The sequence below is a fragment of the Dicentrarchus labrax genome, unplaced genomic scaffold (genome assembly GCF_905237075.1).
Source record: "Dicentrarchus labrax unplaced genomic scaffold, dlabrax2021, whole genome shotgun sequence".
Lineage (NCBI taxonomy): Eukaryota > Metazoa > Chordata > Actinopteri > Moronidae > Dicentrarchus > Dicentrarchus labrax.
Window position 1 is genome coordinate 551,493 of NW_026136724.1, and position 18,793 is coordinate 570,285.

Sequence of the window (18,793 nt, forward strand, 5' to 3'; positions counted from 1 at the left end):
CTTAATATTATATATATATGTGATTTCCTCTATCCTAACAACTCTTACTCTGTTCATTAATGTGAGTGAATTTACTTACGCAGAAACCTTAAAACTACTAAGTGATTAAAACTATTAAATATTGTTGTTTGCTTCGTGTTCACAGAACATTTTTCCAGGGTGCATTTTCTCTACCACACAGGTTTTACACTGTATGATAACACTGAGTGAATTAAAGGTCCGGTGTGTAGGATTTAGTGCCGTCTAGCGGTGCAGTTCTGTCATCTCACCGCCCCCTTCCAAGCACAAAGGAAAAACTACAGCGGCCCCCTATCTACAGCCAGTGTTTGGTTTGGCCCTCAGGGGCATCTGTAGATAAAAACGTCTTATTCTAAGGTAACAAACACGCAACTATTCTAAATACAGGTGATTATGCACTAATGAAAACATATGTATGAATATTATATTCCATTTCTGACAATAGATCCTCCTCAGTGTTACACACTGGAGCTTCAAGTGCTCAATAGGTTGAATAATAAAAGCCTGAAGTGGAACTAAATGAGCCGTTTGGGAGCCGACTGATCCAACGATGGTGGAGTAGAAGTGAACCATCTTTGACTTTGTCAGTTGGAACTTGTTCAGCTTCAGGATGTGAACCCTGCTGGGCTTTCAGCTCACACTATATATATATATGTCTATTCTTCTTTAATTCATTGTTGTCACATACTGACTTTATGGGAGAAATAAGAGAGAGTCCCTGCAGCTGTAGCGCTCTTAGTGTTGGCACAGCGCTACTGCAACAACATCCATCATCTCTCTCTCTCTCTCTCTCTCTCTCTCCGTCCCTCCCCCTTTCTCCTCCACAATGATACCCGACCAACCTGCATCCGCGCTGTCTTGTAGCCAGGCTTCCCCAGCTGTTCCGCCGTACCTCAACGAGCCTGCGCAATGGGCGCTCGTCAAGTGTAGGAGACCAATAGCGCGCCCGCACTGGCGAACCGGGAGAGAGCGAGAGACAACGCACACAGCGAGAGGGGGAGCGAGAGAGCGAGAGACAGTCAGAGCAGACGGGATGAAGCAGGAGCACACTAACGGTTTCCTCCGGTAAACAAGCGGAGCAGGAGCCTGGAAATCACCGGCGGACAGCGGAGGGGGGGATTTCGGGGACACAGCCATGGCGACGGGGGGAGGAGGAGTGAGGCGGAGGAGGAAAGCGGGGCTCCCGGGATTCTGCTGGAAGACCTGCTACTTTCCCATTTTGTTCTGGGTGGTTTCGGTCTGCGGGGAGGAGAAGACTCTGATTGTGGAGGTAGGAGACCCCCCCGGGGTTAATGAGGAGGAGGGTGAGGGTTGTTTATGTGTCTCTATCTGCATCCCCCCCCTCTTCTCTGGATGTACAGGAATGAACGCCCCCCTCCTCTTTTTACTCCATCAGTTTAATTCCGGTCCGTCTTTAACGCGCGCAGGTTCGTGCGCTCCTCGGGATGTTTTCATGCTCTGTGTTTATCCTCCCTCTCTCTCTACCTCTCTCTCTCTCCCTCTCTCCCTCCCTCTTCCCGCCTTCCCCCTACAACGAAAGTGATACCCACCCTTCCTGTAAGGAGGGACAGGGAAATAAAAGATTCACGAGTTGCTGAAGTGGATGCATTAAAGCGGATCAACGAGCGCGCGGCGCTGGATGAGTCCTCGCGCTGCTCTTTTGTTTTCAGGCGCCCGGACTGCGCGCGCACCGAGCGGCTCCGTGCACGCAGACAAAGGTGCTTTAATTGCTCGTCAGGTTTAATTGTTTCCGCGTGCTCATTGGCTGAGAGAGAGAGAGAGAGAGAGAGAGAGAGAGAGAGAGAGAGCCATACAGCCTCATTAGCAGCGGCCTCAGCGCACCGTGCACGGCTCATTTACAGGCTTCTGTTGTGTCCAATGGGAAGAATGGGCACAACCAGTGTGCACGTGCAGCTGATTTCGCGCGGTGTGTGTGTAACGAGCTCTCAGCCCGCGTTGTCAATAAAAAGCCTTCAGCACGCAGAGAGCGTTAAAGTGGAGCTGAATGAGTGCGCTGCTTTCATGTGTGCGCTGAACAAAGCATCTCCAGATCACCCCCCCCCCACCCTCTCTCCATCACCCTCTCCCTCCACTGAGTCCAAATATAGCCTCCCTCCATAATTTATGGAAATGGCAGCGAGTTGGAGGAGAGGAGGAGAGATGGGAAGAGGTGCAGACAGATGTTCTTTTTGCTCCTGATGTGGCTGCTGCTGCCACACGCAGACAGATGTTGGGAGGAAGTTCTTTGTTGATGTGAGAGGTGGAAGTGTTGTTGATGATGAAGTGATGCTCCCAGAGGGCTGCTGCTCTGTTTGCTGAATATGAACGACACCTTGTTTGGAAATCCACCGCTCACCTGTGGGAGCCGTGATCAGTGGCGTTTGTTTTTGGTGACACTTCCATTCAGACAAAGGAAGTTCCCTGCGGCTGCGCCGAGCGGCTGCTGACGGCCGGGTTGTGCCACGGTGCTCATACAAAGGACGAGATGTTTTCACCGAGCCGGAGGAATCCTAATCCTCCTCAAAGCCACTGTTGGTACATGTTAATGTGGCCTCACATCAATGTACTGTACACACAATGCCACAGTGACAGTGTTCCAGAAGAGACAGTGAAAACCACGCTGATCCTTCAATTTACTGGAAAATAAAACATCAGAGAAGTATTCATAATCAGGAATAACTTGTGATTCATTTCAGTATCGATTCGTTTCAGTCAGAACCAGTGAAAAATGCCAAAGAGTCAACGGCCAGAAACCCAAAGATATTCAGTCACATAAGACAAAGAAAATCAGCAAATCCTCACAATTCAGAAGCTGGAACAAGGGAATGACTGATTATTAATCCCTTATCAATAACTTTGGAAGCTCTGCTTGCACTCGTGATCATTTTATGAGAAGAAAGCAATTTTCAAAGAGGTGACTCTTTTATTTTGGAAGCTAAAATCAGAATCTGCCCCCGTACATAAACAGAAACATGGTAAACACGGCGTCATGAGCTGAATGTTCTCAGGTTTAAGTTCTGATCAGCTTATCAATTCATTTAGTGTGTTCTAACATTGATTCTGGGAGCAAAGTGGAGCAAATCCAGGTTTTTATGTGAAAAGGGTGTGAAAGTAGCTCCTGTCTGTCTCTTGCAAATGCCATGTGATGTTTTCAACAAAGCTTCTCCTGTGAAGTCACAGCCAACCAATCAGAAGGCCTCACAGCATCCAGGGTTTCTTTGTGTGCGCGGCCTCGTGTTCCATGTGAGACGGTAGATGATGTGTACTGTAGATCTCCTCATCGGGGTCCTGCGTTCTTGAATTAAAAGTTCAGTGTGCCTTGACGGTGTTGAAAACAGCTAAAAATGGTGATTTCAGCGAGGACGAGGGTCCTGCTGTCGATATTAATGCACACTGTTAATGAAAGGCTCCCCTCTTGGTGATCGTGGGCTGTCACTGCCACAGGTTTGGTGCACAGGTTGTCTGCCAGCTGCCGGCCTTGTTGTGTGGATAAAATCTGTTTGTGCCACAGGGATGCTCTGGTTACTTTCCTCTCCTCCGTGTATTCGATTGTTGACACGCTGTACGTCTCTGTGTGTGTTTTAACTCTTCGTTGCAGTGCCGATACAGGCCTTGATGTTTTCTGTGAAGCTGCATGAAAACATGTTTTGATCCATGTGCCACTGTCATATTTATGTATTTATTTGCTCCTCCTGGTGGTGCACATCATGTTAAAGCCTGAAAAGGGTTTGATGCCGGGCTGTAATGAGGTCTGTAACTATGAGGTTTTTCCCGTCGGTCCCTGTGATGTCCGCAGAGCCACACACTGTGATGACTGATTCAGACACATTGTTTGTGCCGTGTTACACATGTTGCAAGGTGTTCTATACAGTGGCCTGGTGAATGAACACTTTAAGCTTCGGATGTGTTTGGACGCACTGAATCCTTTACAGTTAGTGTTGTTTTCTCAGCTAGCATGTTGAAGATACTGAGTTATTTTCAGCATTGAGAATACTATATAAAGTATTTTCAGCCCCTAAACCAGGTCTTTTTTTTATCGCTGAGGCAAATTTGAACTTGAAATTAAACAATATGTTAACAGATTTAACACTAAATAACAATTACAGTAGTGGCAGTGATGTCTGTAACCTCCGCACCAGAGAGCGGACGTTCGACGGCTCTGGTACTGAAACGAGGCACCGACATCCGTGTGGTGATTCGGTCCAAATTTACAACAGTGGACAATTATTTCAGCGCTTATCGCATCTTCCGAGTTCACCTTTCAACAGCGTTTTCATTGCATTCATTTGCTAAGCCTGTGACGCTAGCCATGTCAACAACACATTGATTGATTGACGCTGACAAATAACTGTTGAATTCAGTGTTTGTGTTTTTATATTGTAATAATGAGTAAGTAAGGGTCCCCCCCGCCCCCGCTGTTGTTCCTCGTGTAGCGTATGTTAGCAGCAGGGGGGTCTTTCACTCTGTTTTCTTGTTGACATCAGCTCAGTGTTTTGTTTCACCAGAAGTGTGTCAGTCGTCCATCAGCGCCACGCTCAAGCATGAAACATTATATGTCAGCCGCCCACCTCACCTTCAGGTTGTTGCAGAGACACAGAGACACGGGGTTCTGCTTTCTCAGCCTATAATCACAGAGGGAAGATGCAGCTGAGGAGCGAGGCTGGCGCAGTGAAAACAGATGGTTGGTTAGCCGACCAGCAGAGACAGCGGAGGGAGAAGGAGGCGTTGAGCTCTTTGTCTGACTCACTGGTCCGTGCTCCTTTGTCTGTTTGCCTGTTTACACAATAGGTCAGATTTCTGTGGTCAGAACCTCCTAATGCTGTTTTGGAAGGAATATTTTTGGCCAGCAGGTTGAGACAACTGTTGTGTGGGCTGTAGCTGTTGTTCAGTTGCCTTTCAGTGCAGATTGCTTGTTAAACGGAAGATTCGCTGACTCTCCTAATGCAGTTAAATGATTGATTCATTGATTGGTTGATAGGTAAAGAATGGCAGTGTTTATAGATCACAAACGGAGTGACGGAGTGGTGTTGACGGTGTTTGACGGATCATCGAGCTCTTTTGTTGATGAGGTTTATAAGAAGAGTCTTTGATTTATGGCTGTTCTGATGCTGGCTGCGTTATGTGGCCAAACACTTTCATTTCTTTCCTTCTTTCTCTGTGCAATCAGTGGGTTTATCTGGTAACTGCGTCCTGCTGCTGGAGTGGGTTGACACTGAGACTACAGGGCGGCAACCATCCAATTCTCATATTAACCAAGTGCTCTACCAATTATTCTGATTAATTGAGTAACTGGATAAGAAATACTGTTGCTTCATTAAAGAGCAATAGTGAATATACAAAAGAGAGAATAGACAGTTTCAGTGGTTCCTCTGGGATTTCTTTCAGCAGTGGAGGGAAAAGCTTCCGTCTAACCTTCACTGTACTTGTAGAGGAGTGTTTTCCAAGTGTGGTATCAGTGCTTTGTTTAAGTAAAGGATCTGAACCCCCTTCAACCAAGGCCCACCTGCAGCTGTGTGTTAGCGGAGGAGTCTGGTGGGTTTGTTATTAATTGTGCAGATATGTTCAGGTTGCAGTATAATCTTTACAGAAAGGCTTTGTGTTTGCTGTCATAGAAAGGAAACACAAACGGTGACCAGCTAGCTTTTCCCAGTGAAACCAGGCTGGTTCAGTTTTACAACAGACATTATAATAACTAACTAATAGTTTTTGTTTCAGCTTAAAATGACCTAAGGATCAGCACGCATTGGCAGTCGAGTTACTGAACCATATTACATTTATGTTCTAAAACCAAAAGCAATGAGCTGAAAGAGGCAAAAAGCTCGATTGAACCACCCCTCTGACTTCATGATATGATTCATCTGATATTGAAAATAAATATTAAAGTAAAGACTTTTAAGAAACAGCACATTCTTCTTAAAGTTGAATTCATAACCAATAAAACACACAGAATCTGCTGTTATCCTTATTGGGTCTGCTGTGACCAATAGCTGGTGGATAATGGATCAATATTGCTGTGTAAGAGGCGTTACTAAGTTACCAGGGATAGGCTGATTAATTGGGATGATTATCTGGCATTATGAGATAATAAGCATCAGCTGATGAGCCAAAATTGACTATAGAACAGAATTGAACGTGACTTTTCTTTGTTTTGATATCAGCATTATATTTTGGCAGCCCTGCTCTCTAAATATCAGCATCAGCCTTCAAATCAGTCGACCATCACTCTCCACTCTATCTTTACACAGTGTTTGAGCATTGTCCCCGTCACAGTTACCTTCAGCTGCTGTTCATCAAAAGTTACATTGTTCCACTTTAATGCAGCTTTAAAGCAAAAGAAACAAACACTTTTCATTTTTTGAGGTGAGTGTGGCTTTAAAAGAGTCGGTAGAGTATTATGTCTGTGTTTGATATAATAGAAACCGGGATGAAGGAGAGAAAGCTGGATTTGGAGGGATTTGATACTAAACCGGAATTGTCTTTTTCTTCCACCACACTTTCTCAGAAGAATCATCGACCGTGTGTTTGGAGACTTTTTATATTGTACTGGTCATGAGAGGCTTTCTCAAAATGGCCGCACGTACCTGCCCATCATAATGACAGTGATGAAGATGATGGTGATTGTGATGTAAAGGAGGACAACAGCAACAGTAAAAAGTCATAGGGGTGATGAATATGAACAACAAAGATTGAGAGAAACATCCATGTTGCGGATTAAACAGCAAAGTTGATGGTTTTACGAGATGAAAGTGTGTTTCCTAAACCTCTCCGGGCTTTTTCCTCCCCCCTCCCAGGAGGAGAGGAGCTCGGGGAGAAAGGCCGGTCTCTGGGGTGTTGTAAACACTACATTACACCCGAGAAATGGGCTAAATGAGCCTGCAATGCTGCACTTATAAGAGCCGTGTGTGTGTCTGTACACTGTGTAGGCGGGTGTGAATTCACGGCTGTTACTAGTAGTTTTCAGCTTTGTCCTGATTTGCCATCCTTACTGAGAGACGCGCACGCATCCTGCACTTCATATTCACGTCTATCTTTGCGATCGCCGCCCGCTGCGCGTCAGAAACATTTTTGCTTTTCTGATGGACAGCCTCATTGTCTTACAGTCCTTCCTCGCGCTCTCCCTCTTTATTCATCCGTCTCCCTCTGTCCCCAGTTTTTTTTTTCACCTCCCTCCTCTCCAGCCTTTGTCTTTCTCGCCCGCCCACACACACTTTACCGTGCACTCAGTGCAAGCTGCAGCTGTAAATAAGAGGAGTTGTCATTGAGCATTTGATGAGGGTATTGTGCCGTTTGTATGCAGCGAGCCAGGGACAAACTACATCTGTTGAACAGTTTGAAGTTCTGAGCAGCAGCGACGTGTTGGACAGCTGGCTCAGCTGAACTCAATCAATCCACCTTTCTGAATAGCCGTGCTTTTCAAGCCGCACATAGAATCTGGTGTAGTTATAAACTTCTGTTCCTGCTTGTTATTGTCCTTCATCATCCAGTGAACAATCGTTTATGATTTAACACAGTAAAATCTGAAGGAATTACTTCAGTGTTTGGTGCCACTTGGTGCCACTGTTCTGTATTATCAAGAAAAACCCCTGGAAAATGTCCTGGAGAGGTCCTGGAAAAGGATTTCTGGAAAAAGAGTGTAGCTCCAGGCATAGGCCACATTTTAGTTCGAACATAACGAACATTTAACTCAGACTGATGAGCTGTTTCCGCTCTGTAACACATCGCTACACACACAAAGTTTAAATTCACATACCGTTTTCTGTTGAGCTTTTAACTGGCGCTCTTTTAATTGCGCCCTCTTGCTGCTTATCTCAATGAACCATCTCCTAATAATCACACAACGGTAGTGGATGGAGACATTCATTCACATCCTCATTTGCCAAGAAGAAGATATTTTGTTAAAATTTGCAACGGAAACATGACAACCGAATGCATCCCTCCTCCTCCCCGCCTGGTTTTAAACTCGTCCAAATGAATTGAAAAGTTAAATAAATGGATTCAGAAGCGATTATTGAAGCAAAGTAGGCCACTCTAAGAGGCAACAGCAGGCTGCTGGTGTAAATATGGGGAAGTAGAAGCCAACCATTCCCATCAGGAGATGTCCAGTCCTGCAGCAATGTTGGACAGAAAAAAAGTAAAGTTATGGATTTTTCAGTGTAAACTTCATTTAGCTACTCTGGAATTTACAGCAGTTATTAACAAAAGACAAGCAGAGCAATGAAACTGACTGTGAACACACACCTGAAGCTGCTGATACAGCCTTTATTCGGCTCATACTGACACTGAGAACAGTGCATAAATTGGTGCATGAGTGACTTTTGCATGTCTCTTGGTCTACTTGGTGGTGCTGAGTCACTTACAGCACCTTTTCACCATAATGTCACTGGTTTTAAGATCAGCCTCATCTGCATAAAGCCCTGCGAAAAGAGTAGAAAGGGTGAGAAGAAAAAGAGGACGAGTTGTATAATACTGCAGCAGGAGACAGGACGTCAGGCAGCGAAGGTGGAGAGACTCGAGACGCTGATAGGAGAGAGGAAGCAAGACAAAAAGAGATATAGGATGAAGATGAAAACATAAGAGAGACACGCACATGCAAAGATAAAGGAAGGCAAAGAAAGAGATTAACTTATATTTGACAGCAGGAAAGAGGTTAGTCCACAGTGACTGATAGGAGTGTTACTCCTTCCCTCGCTTATGTCCTCTTGTCTCTGTGATGTGAGTCATACCTTCTGCAAGCCCAACCTAACAGGATTAAACCAAATAGCAAGCAGTTCTATGTGTAACTGTAACTGCATCAGGGCTGTTTACCCAAACAGAAAACTGCTAAGAATTGCTTTTAGACTGATGTCCTTTGTAATGGAAATACATTAGTTATAACCATCTTAACCATCATTATATATATATATATATATATATATATATATATATATATATATATATATATATATATATATATGAGATTTTAATTATGAATATATCAGCTAACAGCTATTCTCTATATACAGACACGGAGTCACATGGTGTCTCACTCCCTCAGCCTGTGTTTGCTGTTTTTATCATCTACGTCGGTGAATTAAGGATTTATTTCCACCAAACCAGAGTTGGTGATTGTTGGAAACACTAACAGAGATGGATTTGGTGATTGAAGTAGGGTGGCCAAAGCCGGATTGTTTAAAAGCCGGACTCTCATTTGTCCTCCTTTTGAGAAAATAACAAAAAAGGTCGCCTTTTGACACATTACCTCGTTAGTTTAATACTTATTGGCTAAAAATGTGTTTTAAAAAAGCTGTGTCAAAATAAGTAATTACATTGGTTACATTTTCGTGTTGTGACCTATTAACACATGGCTAATTTTAATATTCAAATGAGCCATGTGTTGATTGCCACAACAGGCTCACCACAGTTGCTAACCCCAGGCTGTCAATCAAGCTCTCAGCGACAGAGAACTTAACGTTAGCTAACGTCGGTTGTTGGCCTGAAATTCTGAAAATGCGTAATGGGCAAAAGAACACAGGTTTGTGTCAAAAAGTAGCCTTCTGTGGCCTGCCTCAACCAGCCTCTGACCGGCCTCAACCAGCCTCTGACCGGCCTCAACCAGCCTCTGATCTGCCTCAACCAGCCTCTGACCGGCCTCAACCAGCCTCCTGACCGGCCTCAACCAGCCTCTGACCTGCCTCAACCAGCCTCTGACCGGCCTCAACCAGCCTCTGATCTGCCTCAACCAGCCTCTGACCTGCCTCAACCAGCCTCTGACCGGCCTCAACCAGCCTCTGATCTGCCTCAACCAGCCTCTGATCTGCCTCAACCAGCCTCTGACCGGCCTCAACCAGCCTCTGACCGGCCTCAACCAGCCTCTGACCTGCCTCAACCAGCCTCTGACCGGCCTCAACCAGCCTCTGATCTGCCTCAACCAGCCTCTGACCGGCCTCAACCAGCCTCCTGACCTGCCTCAACCAGCCTCTGACCTGCCTCAACCAGCCTCTGATCTGCCTCAACCAGCCTCTGACCGGCCTCAGTGAAGCAACTTGAGGACTCACAGTCACAGATGGACTCAGATACTCATATGTATAGGCAAAGTATGAAACAGAAGGTGCTGTATTTTTTCCCCTTTATCTATCCAGATAAAAACATTAAGAACAGTTTCTGTATGATGTTTATTAGACCTATGTAATCTGAATTGGAAGGCCAATTCGTTGTCATGAGCTGTATCTTGTATATTTATTATTAGCTATGTGGTATGTGTATGCACCTTTATGTAATCTGGTGGAAAAACATTAAAATTTAAAACCGGATCATACCAAACAAATATCTGCTTGCGTGTCCCTGTGTATGTAAAGTGTCCTCCTTTTTGATGTGAAGGAAATGGCCACCCTGGTTGGAAGTGTGTTTTACGATTACCTCCTACGTAAAATAACGGTAATGTTTTTGTCAATAGAGTCTGGTCAGCTGTAGCACCGGCATTGTTTTGGCCTGAGATGCTAGTGCAACATTTAGTGGCATGCGAATTTTTGTATATGTAACCTTGAGACAAATCACAGATTCAAATACAAACTTAATGATTTGCTTTGTTATATAAAAAAAAATCATGACGGGTAGACTTGAACAGTGTCGTTTTAGTTTTGTACATTTTTAGCTGAAGTCACTCGTTGGTTGTTTTTAAGAATAAATCCTTTACTGTACTCATCAGTGTGGGACACAGCTACAAAAACTGTGCAAAACAACAGCATCACTTTGTATTTAACAGAAATGCTGGGTGAGTCATGCAGCACGGTTCATTTTAGTTCTTTATGTTTTGTGTCTTTGTGCTTTATTAAGGTTTATGTCAAACAGGAGACATCAGGGTTAAAAGCTCCGGTTGTCACAAGCACAAAAAACAGCATTACCTTAATGGAAAACTATTGTCCAGGACACATAACAGTTAACGAACCCTGCAGATCACTTTTAAAATGTGCCAGAAACTAACACACAGTTCTTTCAGTGGGTTGCCGCTGTAGATGAGAGTCGGGCAGCGCGGCGGAGCCTCATAACACGACACAATGAGCAGGACGGAAGTGCAGTTCTAATTAAAAATGAATATCAGGCAGGACTCTGTCTGTTGCTCTCTGTAAGCTCTGTGGGTGCAGCGCAGAAGGACACGGAGCGCAGATTACGTTTGATCACTGTGGTAACACAGGAAGAGGAAATAATTTCACACTGAGATGTAAATTTAATTATGCTATGTGCCTGCAGCTAGTACAGATCATCCTGGTGCAGCACCACAATGTTCATCACGGATCATACAGTAATTGTTTGTATTTAAAAAACACTAATAGGGATTTTCTTGCCAGAACTTTGCATTAAAATATCGAATTACTTAAAACATGGAAACACACAAAAGAGCAGCAAGGCAGCTCAGTGGTTAGCATGTCGCCTCACATCAGAAAGGTCCTGGGAGCATGCAGGTGAAGTGGAAACTGAAGTGCCTGAAGGTGTGAGGATCAAAGTGTCTACGAGGCGGTGACCCCACCTCCCGCCTAATGCATGCTGGCTGTGGCCCCTGGGACCATATGTATGGATATGAATAAAATGTACTTCATATTTTCTAGATATTTAAAGGTTATATACAAAATGAACTTAGAAGTCGCTCTAAAACATCAGATTCTCAGACCAAAACAATGGGCGCTACGGCCGACCAGACTACATGGATAAAAACAGTCATTTTACCTAGCAGGTAATTGTAAAGAAAAAACACACAACACCAAGTTAGATGAGAAAATGTCCTCAAAACAGGCTGCTACACTATGTTTGCTAATCATTGGGGTCAAAGTGCGTCCACTAACAGTTGTAGTTGTTTGTTCCACTAACAGTAGTTGTTGTTTGTTCCACTGACAGACTCAGGTTGTTGTTGTCAGTGTCTGACAGCATTATGGAAAGGATCCCTACAGAGATAGACCTTTAGTTTAACCACAAACAGCCGTAATATCACTATCACTCTCCACCAGACTCCAGAGACAGAAACACTCATTTTACCTTCAGATCATCAGAACTTCATTAAAGTGAACAGAAACAGAATAAAACTCATTAAAAGCGTCTCTGTTAGTGTTTCCAACAATCACCAACTCTGGTTTGGTGGAAATAAATCCTTAATTCACCGACGTAGATGATAAAAACAGCAGTTTCAGTCGGAGCAGACCGGCTATGGAAACAAACCACAGAGAGGCTGCGATACAACACAGGCAGAGGGAGAGAGACACCATGTGACTCTGTATCTGTATATAGAGAATACCGGTTTGCTGCTATATAAATGTTTAACGTTTCATATATTTAACCTTTAATTAAGCAGTTATACAAAAAATGTGATACAAAAGGATAAAGTATTTTATGTTATAGTGGAAACAAGCTGTAAACACTCTGATATTATCGCCGTATGAAGCTGATCTAGTGACAGCCTGCAGATTCTGAGCAACATTATGATTCATTTGGAGTCTTGTTTCTTTCTGTCCTGTGAATCTGAGTCCAGTATTCACTCTCCTTTTGCTCTGTTCTGATCTCCTTTTTCACTTTTCAGCTGCTAAATGTTCCACTTTCTCCACCAGCTGTGTGTTTGCTGCCTGGTGCTGAGCAGGTAGAGTACAGTGGGTTCGTCACTGTGAACGACACCTTTCACATCATCTGATCCATTGTAAACTATTGATTGAAGCACCTTTAAATGTTTGAGTTTTGGAAGATCAGGCAGAAGGCGCAGTGATGATAACTCTGTAAGCTCCTGTATGATTAACAGCGTGTCCCGGCTGAACTTCGAAGCGCAGTATAAAAGAATAGAAGATGACAGCTGTCTGAATGCTAACACAATAGAAGTACTTCCCACGTCCTTCCATCCATCTCTCAGTCCTCCTCCTCTCTTTTGCTCCATCCATCCGTCAAATCTCCATCGATCTGTTGACAAATCTGCTCACCCGTCTGTCCATCACTCCGCACTGAGCACGTACTTCGCAGGAGCCGCTGCAATCGAGCCTTTTGCTGCATCCTGAAATATTTTACCTCAAAGCGATGCTGCGATGATCGCGGCCGCCGTGCTGGTCTGATGTTCCTTCGTGTATTCTACAGAGGTTGCCTGTCAGTCAAACAGCGATGTCTTGATGAGGTCTTCAGTGTAATATAGTTATTTTCAAGACAACCTTTAATCTGCAGTTCAGTAACCAGTGGTGGAAAGAGTAAAGTGGAAGTACTCTTACATTACTGAAGTATTACTCAACTACACTGGTGTAAAATAATACCTATAATACAAAGTATTCTCCTAGAGAGTATCGGTTACTTTTGATTGTTATGTTGATATTTAATGCGTTGTCAATAGCAGGCATTCAGTGGAAATGATAAAAGGTATGAATGGATCAAACAAATATACAGATAAAGCAGGAATTGTGGCCTTTAAAAGGTACTAAAATGTGTTTGTTTGCATTGGGAGAAATGTATACTAATTACATTGCAGGTTCAAACAGCCAGAGTCGAATCTGTGCCCATTTGGTGTCAGTTTAATGAGAAATACAAAAAGGTAAAAGATAATAATAGAAGCCAGTTGCTTAGAAATAAGCAGGAATTAGTAAAATGTACTGAAGTTTTTGTGCAGTTAAAGAGAACTGAACATGATGTAACAGCAGCTTTCAGTGAACTTCAGTCAACAATAGAATAACAAAATATGTAAAGAACATTCATTTGAAACTCTCAGTGAGTCACTTTTACGCCTCACAACAATAAATGTAGTGAGACGTTTCTGAGTCACCCTGGTGCAGAGACAAGCTGCCACAATAACACAGCGAACACGTGGTCTCCGCTGCTCGGCGTTTGAGTCGACAAATACTGCACGCATTGATCGTTATTCCCTGTGAGTGTGAAGGCAGCACGGCACAAAGCTGCAGGTGTGGAGGAGGAGGTTTTATTTGAACTGAGTCCAATGACTTGACAGAAGTTGTGAGCTGTGCAGACTCTGATGTATACCTGAGGGCGTTTATGAATTATTGACAGTGCACTGAAGGTGAAGCTTTCCTGTTGTTGGACAACAACTGTCTGCCCTTGTTACATGTTAATGAAACCGGCCCAAACTCCATTTTTAGACACTGATTCCCAAAAATATACCAAATCTGAAATTTGTTGTTCTTCACATAAAAATATCACAATGATTTTTATGACCAAATTTGTTTTTTGTGACAAAAAGTGTGGTCTTCATTCAGACCTCTATTCCAAGAATTACACCCGTATCAGTATTCAGCCCCTCATGAGTTACAGTGCCAGAAGTAGCGTGTCCGATATGTAGGAGTAAAGATTTATGCTTGACACAACGGGGGGGTTAATGGTCCCACTGTGAATTCCCACAGCAGAGGTTTTGATTTATAGTTCAGTGTAAGACTTCATATCACCACCACAACACTAGACACAGTACTGTACAAGATCATATTTTTGTTTATGTGTGACACAGAGCGACGCACTTGTAGAACTGAAGAGGAGACTACACTGCAGTCACCATGTTTACCTTCAATCATTCTTACAGATGAAGGTGAGCCGAAGACCTGCAGTGTTTGGCTTCACTCTCAACAGTCTGTGCTGCCATCAGAAACCTGTAGGAGAAACAGTTCTTATGTTCCCCACGTGGTATTTCTGTAGTCAGTGGTGGACTGAAGAAATAAAAAATAAACATGATGCATTTACGGTGAAATCAGGTTTAAGAGTAGTACCTTAGAAAGAACTTCATTGCATTTGAAAAAGGCATCCCTGAAGACATTTTATCAGGTTTTATCTACCATAGGGCCGTCCAAGAGGGCATTTTATCGAACATTATTCCTGAATCCAGCAGTATCTGTAGCTGTTTACACTGGAATAAATGCACAAATATAGGCTACGGTAGTATCCAACGTGGTGATACGATTACAGAAATTGATTACCTTTTATGTGATATTATATGATATGATATTCAGATCTGGAGATCTTTCTGGCTACAGGTGCTTTTTGTCCAGTGTTAGTAGAGGACTGCATTGGGTTATGGTACCCTGCCCATACCCTGGTACGGTGTGGGTCCGGTGGAACCCAACACAGATCTAGCTATATGAGGTTGGGTTTGACTGGGTCCCAGGATGGAGGAGATGGAGTCAAAGAATGAAGTTTAAAAGAAGATTAAAGCGTGTTTTTACAAAGCAAAAGCAAAGCGAGGGGAGTCAACATTAGGATTATTTCTCAGTTGTTACAGACTCGTGTTTTCCCTGTGGGACAGTAGAAGACAAACTATTGTACGGGGGTAATAGTCAGACAGTTTGCGGGGGGCATTAAGAGAACAGTCCTGTGCAGGATTCTAACATGTAGTTACATCAGTGGCTCTGTGGCTCCATATCTCTGCTGTAGCCTTTTAACATACAACTATAAATCAAGCTTAAGGGTGTGAAGGTCGGCGTGGTGGTTTGTAATGTGTCTGACCTTAATGCCGGAGATCGGAGTTTGTCTCCTGTCACAGACCTGCCATAAATAACTGCCTTTTATTAACTGTAACCAGGAAATATTCCTAACCCTTACCATAGTTAGCCCCCCTCCTCACATACTACTGCCACCATTACCATATGTCCACTGTACTGTGATAATGTGTGGATAAGCTACTGCACCAAAAACAAATTCCTTTTAATATATAGATACTGTAGAAAGTAAGAATGTTAGAATCATTGGTATTGAAAGTAACATCAATATTCACCTTCTTGTCTGTCAATAGGTTTGATATATTCTACACATGAACAATGAACTTTATTATGACATTAACAGTATATATTCTTTGTATTATTTCTGTAAATCATTTATGTAATTTGCCAGTAGACAGACATAAGACATTTATGAGTTTAAAGCCGATATCAGCTGCTACAGTGTCCTCACATCATCTATATCCTGGCACTCATTGATCGGTGTGTGTTCCAGCACGTGGCCTGGGACCATTTTGTGTATGTGTGTAATGTGTTATATGACACCACAGACATGAGGTCATAGCTATGAGACCATCAGTCCCACCTGAGCGTTCTTCAAAAGGGTTTCACATTACATACACAAATGTGTGTGTGTGTGTGTGTGTGAGGTTATTCATCCGTCCATTTTCTGCCTCTATCCGGGGTCGTAGGTTAGTCCAGACGTTCCTCTCTTTAGCAACATATTGCAGCTCCTCCTGGGGGACCCTGAGGCGTTCCCAAGCCAGATGAGGTATCTAATCCCTCCAGCGAGTTCTGGGTCTAGCCTGAGGTCTTCTACCTGTTGCCTGGAAAACCTCCAAAGGAAGGCATCCAGGAGGATCCTGCCTGAACCACCTCAACTGGCTCCTTGTGACATGAAGGAGCAGAAGCTCTATCCACAATCTCATTGTTTCTGTTACTCCTCCACTTGGGGCAGAAACTCACCCCCAACCTATAACAGGACTTTATATTAAAAACTTTTTCATGGCAATGGTAGAGCTGTTTGACCCAACCATTAGCTGCTGCTTGATTATTTGATCAATAATTTTTTACTATAATGTCAGAAAATATTGAAAAGTGTCCATCACAGTTTCCCAGAACCCGAATCAGATGTTATTCCAACCGATATGGGATTCAAAGTAAATTAATAAATAAATATACACAACGTCTTTGCGGGTTACCTGACGGGTCACGGCAGTGAATTAAGGTCCAGAGGTGGTCCAGATCTAGTAGCCACTTATGGCCCATGACATATCAGTCGCGGTCTCTCACTCTCCTTCCTTGTTTCTAGTTGTGAAGACAGCGACATTCAGATATGTGCAAGACATTTACTGTCCAAAAAGTGCGATTTTATTCTCACTGGAACCAGTTGCCCAACTCTCCCACGATTTCAGTGCAAAGAAATTGGTAAAAACATCAGAAGATGCTTTGCAATTTCATTAGTAAAGGCGCTAGGAAATCGGGTAATTTACTGCTGTATTTGGTGTAAGAAAGAGAAGTTGGAACCAAGTACTTGAACATTTTCATTTTCTCTTGACTTTTGTAACTTTTACCTTACATTGAACCTCAGTTCAAATTAAAGGAAAGTTCTCCACCGGCAGACTCCTGGGTTTATACAACTCTCTCTTTAAACCCACGGGACAAACTTCCAACCTGCATTGTCATCAAGCTAAAAACAGGGCTGTTATTTTTGGTTTCTGAAAAGTTTGACATTTCCAAGACACAGGATCTTCCCCCGACAGCGACAATATGCCATTTGGCAGATGCTTTTATCCAAAGTGCCCCACAGCTACATGACTGCATACATCTGAAGCTTGGATTGCCCCAGTGGGAGTTGAACCCTTAACCCTCACTGCGTTAGTGCTCTGTTACCACAGTTCATAGTCAGCATTCCTACAGCCTCTGCTCGAACTCAGCTTTTAGTCTATAAAATCTTCTTGAGCTCAGTCGTCAGTGAAAAAATGGATGTTGATGATGAAAATAATGGTGTAGTTGCAGCCCTGAAATCTCTTTTAATGAGGCGGTGTTTCTAAGAGGTCACAGAAAAAATGGAAGACAATTTTTAAAAACACTTTCGATGCCGTAAGTACCCGCAAACATGAGGAAATTTCATTCCCTATATTTACTGCATTTTTGTATTCGCCAAGTCAAATCAAATCGTCTATCTGCAGAGCTACACGGGTAAAGCCCTCCACTCCTCCTGCTGCTTCGAGCAAGATGCCAGGAAGCCAGAAATCAAGCCACCAGTCTGGCTTTTACAATCTCTTCAGACACCCCCTAAGCCGCACCACTCATATTCAACTGACAGATGAGAAACAATCACAGTGGGTGCCACGCGAGTGTGAGAAAGTGTATGAGAGAAAGCTTTTCTGAACATTTGTGACAAATGCTTCCCTGGCGGTGAGGACCTGTTGTTGTGCTGCTGCCTAGATAGAGACAGAGAGGGTTGTAGATGAGTGTGTCGGCTTTAGTGATAGACCAAAACATAGGAAAGAAGGTTTGTGTATTTGGTTAGATTCAGGCAACCGAAGCACTTTGAATAAGTCAAAGAACGACACTGGAGGCTTTGCTCTTCAGTGACCCTTCTTCTTCTTTGGAATAGACTTGACGTATTGCTGCCATACTGTTTTGTTATTAATATTTCAGTTTTTATACAGTTTATATATTTTTTATAGTCTTATACTGCACAGATATTTCATTTTATTTCATTACTGTAGTCCAGTTGTCCAGGTTGAGTGAGCAGTGAGTGAAAACTGTTTCGGCTCCAGGCTCCAGCTTCCTCCTTTTTAGCGAGAAATTGTAGCATAACGTATAATGTATTTTATTTTTGTTAAAATAAATGTTATAAAATCGGTATTTAAATATAGCTCAGGAACCAGTACTGAAGACGAGCCCCTAAACAAGGAACTGATCCTGTTAGATTCAAAGTTTGACGTTTTTGTTTTTTATTCATGACGATTTGCCGAAAGAAAAGTAGGTCGGTACTCAGAAAATCAACCTGAAACAATGTAAGTGACACATTTAGATTCATATATGTCACCGTTCCTGCTTCACATTCTCGACTTCATCCATGTTTTTATTGAAGCTCATTCATATTTATGTCTGTGTTAAATACGTGTTCGCCTCACCAGTTCTCTGCCTGCACAGAAAAAAAAGAGTTCATCCAGCTGATCAATTTGATCACGTCAGGGATTGTCTCTTCCTGCCGAGTGCAGGAACAGTGGGAATAAATTTCATTACCAAACATCTACAGATCTGCCTGTTCAGTCCCCGTCCTCAGCCGGCGAGGGAACCCTCAATGACAAAACGATGCTGACTCCTTTTCA

At 43.3% G+C, this 18,793-nt stretch overlaps 1 protein-coding gene and 1 long non-coding RNA gene across 2 annotated transcripts in view; one reads left to right on the forward strand and one right to left on the reverse strand.

Annotated features, from left to right (window-relative positions):
* Nucleotides 1–887: 887 nt before the first annotated feature.
* Nucleotides 888–18,793, forward strand: part of mmp24 (matrix metallopeptidase 24) — a 66,749-nt gene continuing 48,843 nt past the window's right edge. Inside the window, exon 1 of the mRNA XM_051392636.1 lies at nt 888–1,288. Coding sequence (XP_051248596.1) covers nt 1,154–1,288 — 135 coding nt within the window. The 5' untranslated portion in view covers nt 888–1,153. The remainder of the gene's footprint in view (nt 1,289–18,793) is intronic.
* On the reverse strand, nt 9,163–9,944 carry LOC127359012 (uncharacterized). Its single transcript, XR_007882582.1, has 3 exons — nt 9,833–9,944; nt 9,665–9,790; nt 9,163–9,621 (listed from the first exon to the last, which is right to left on the reverse strand). It is a non-coding gene; the product is annotated as an uncharacterized LOC127359012 (long non-coding RNA).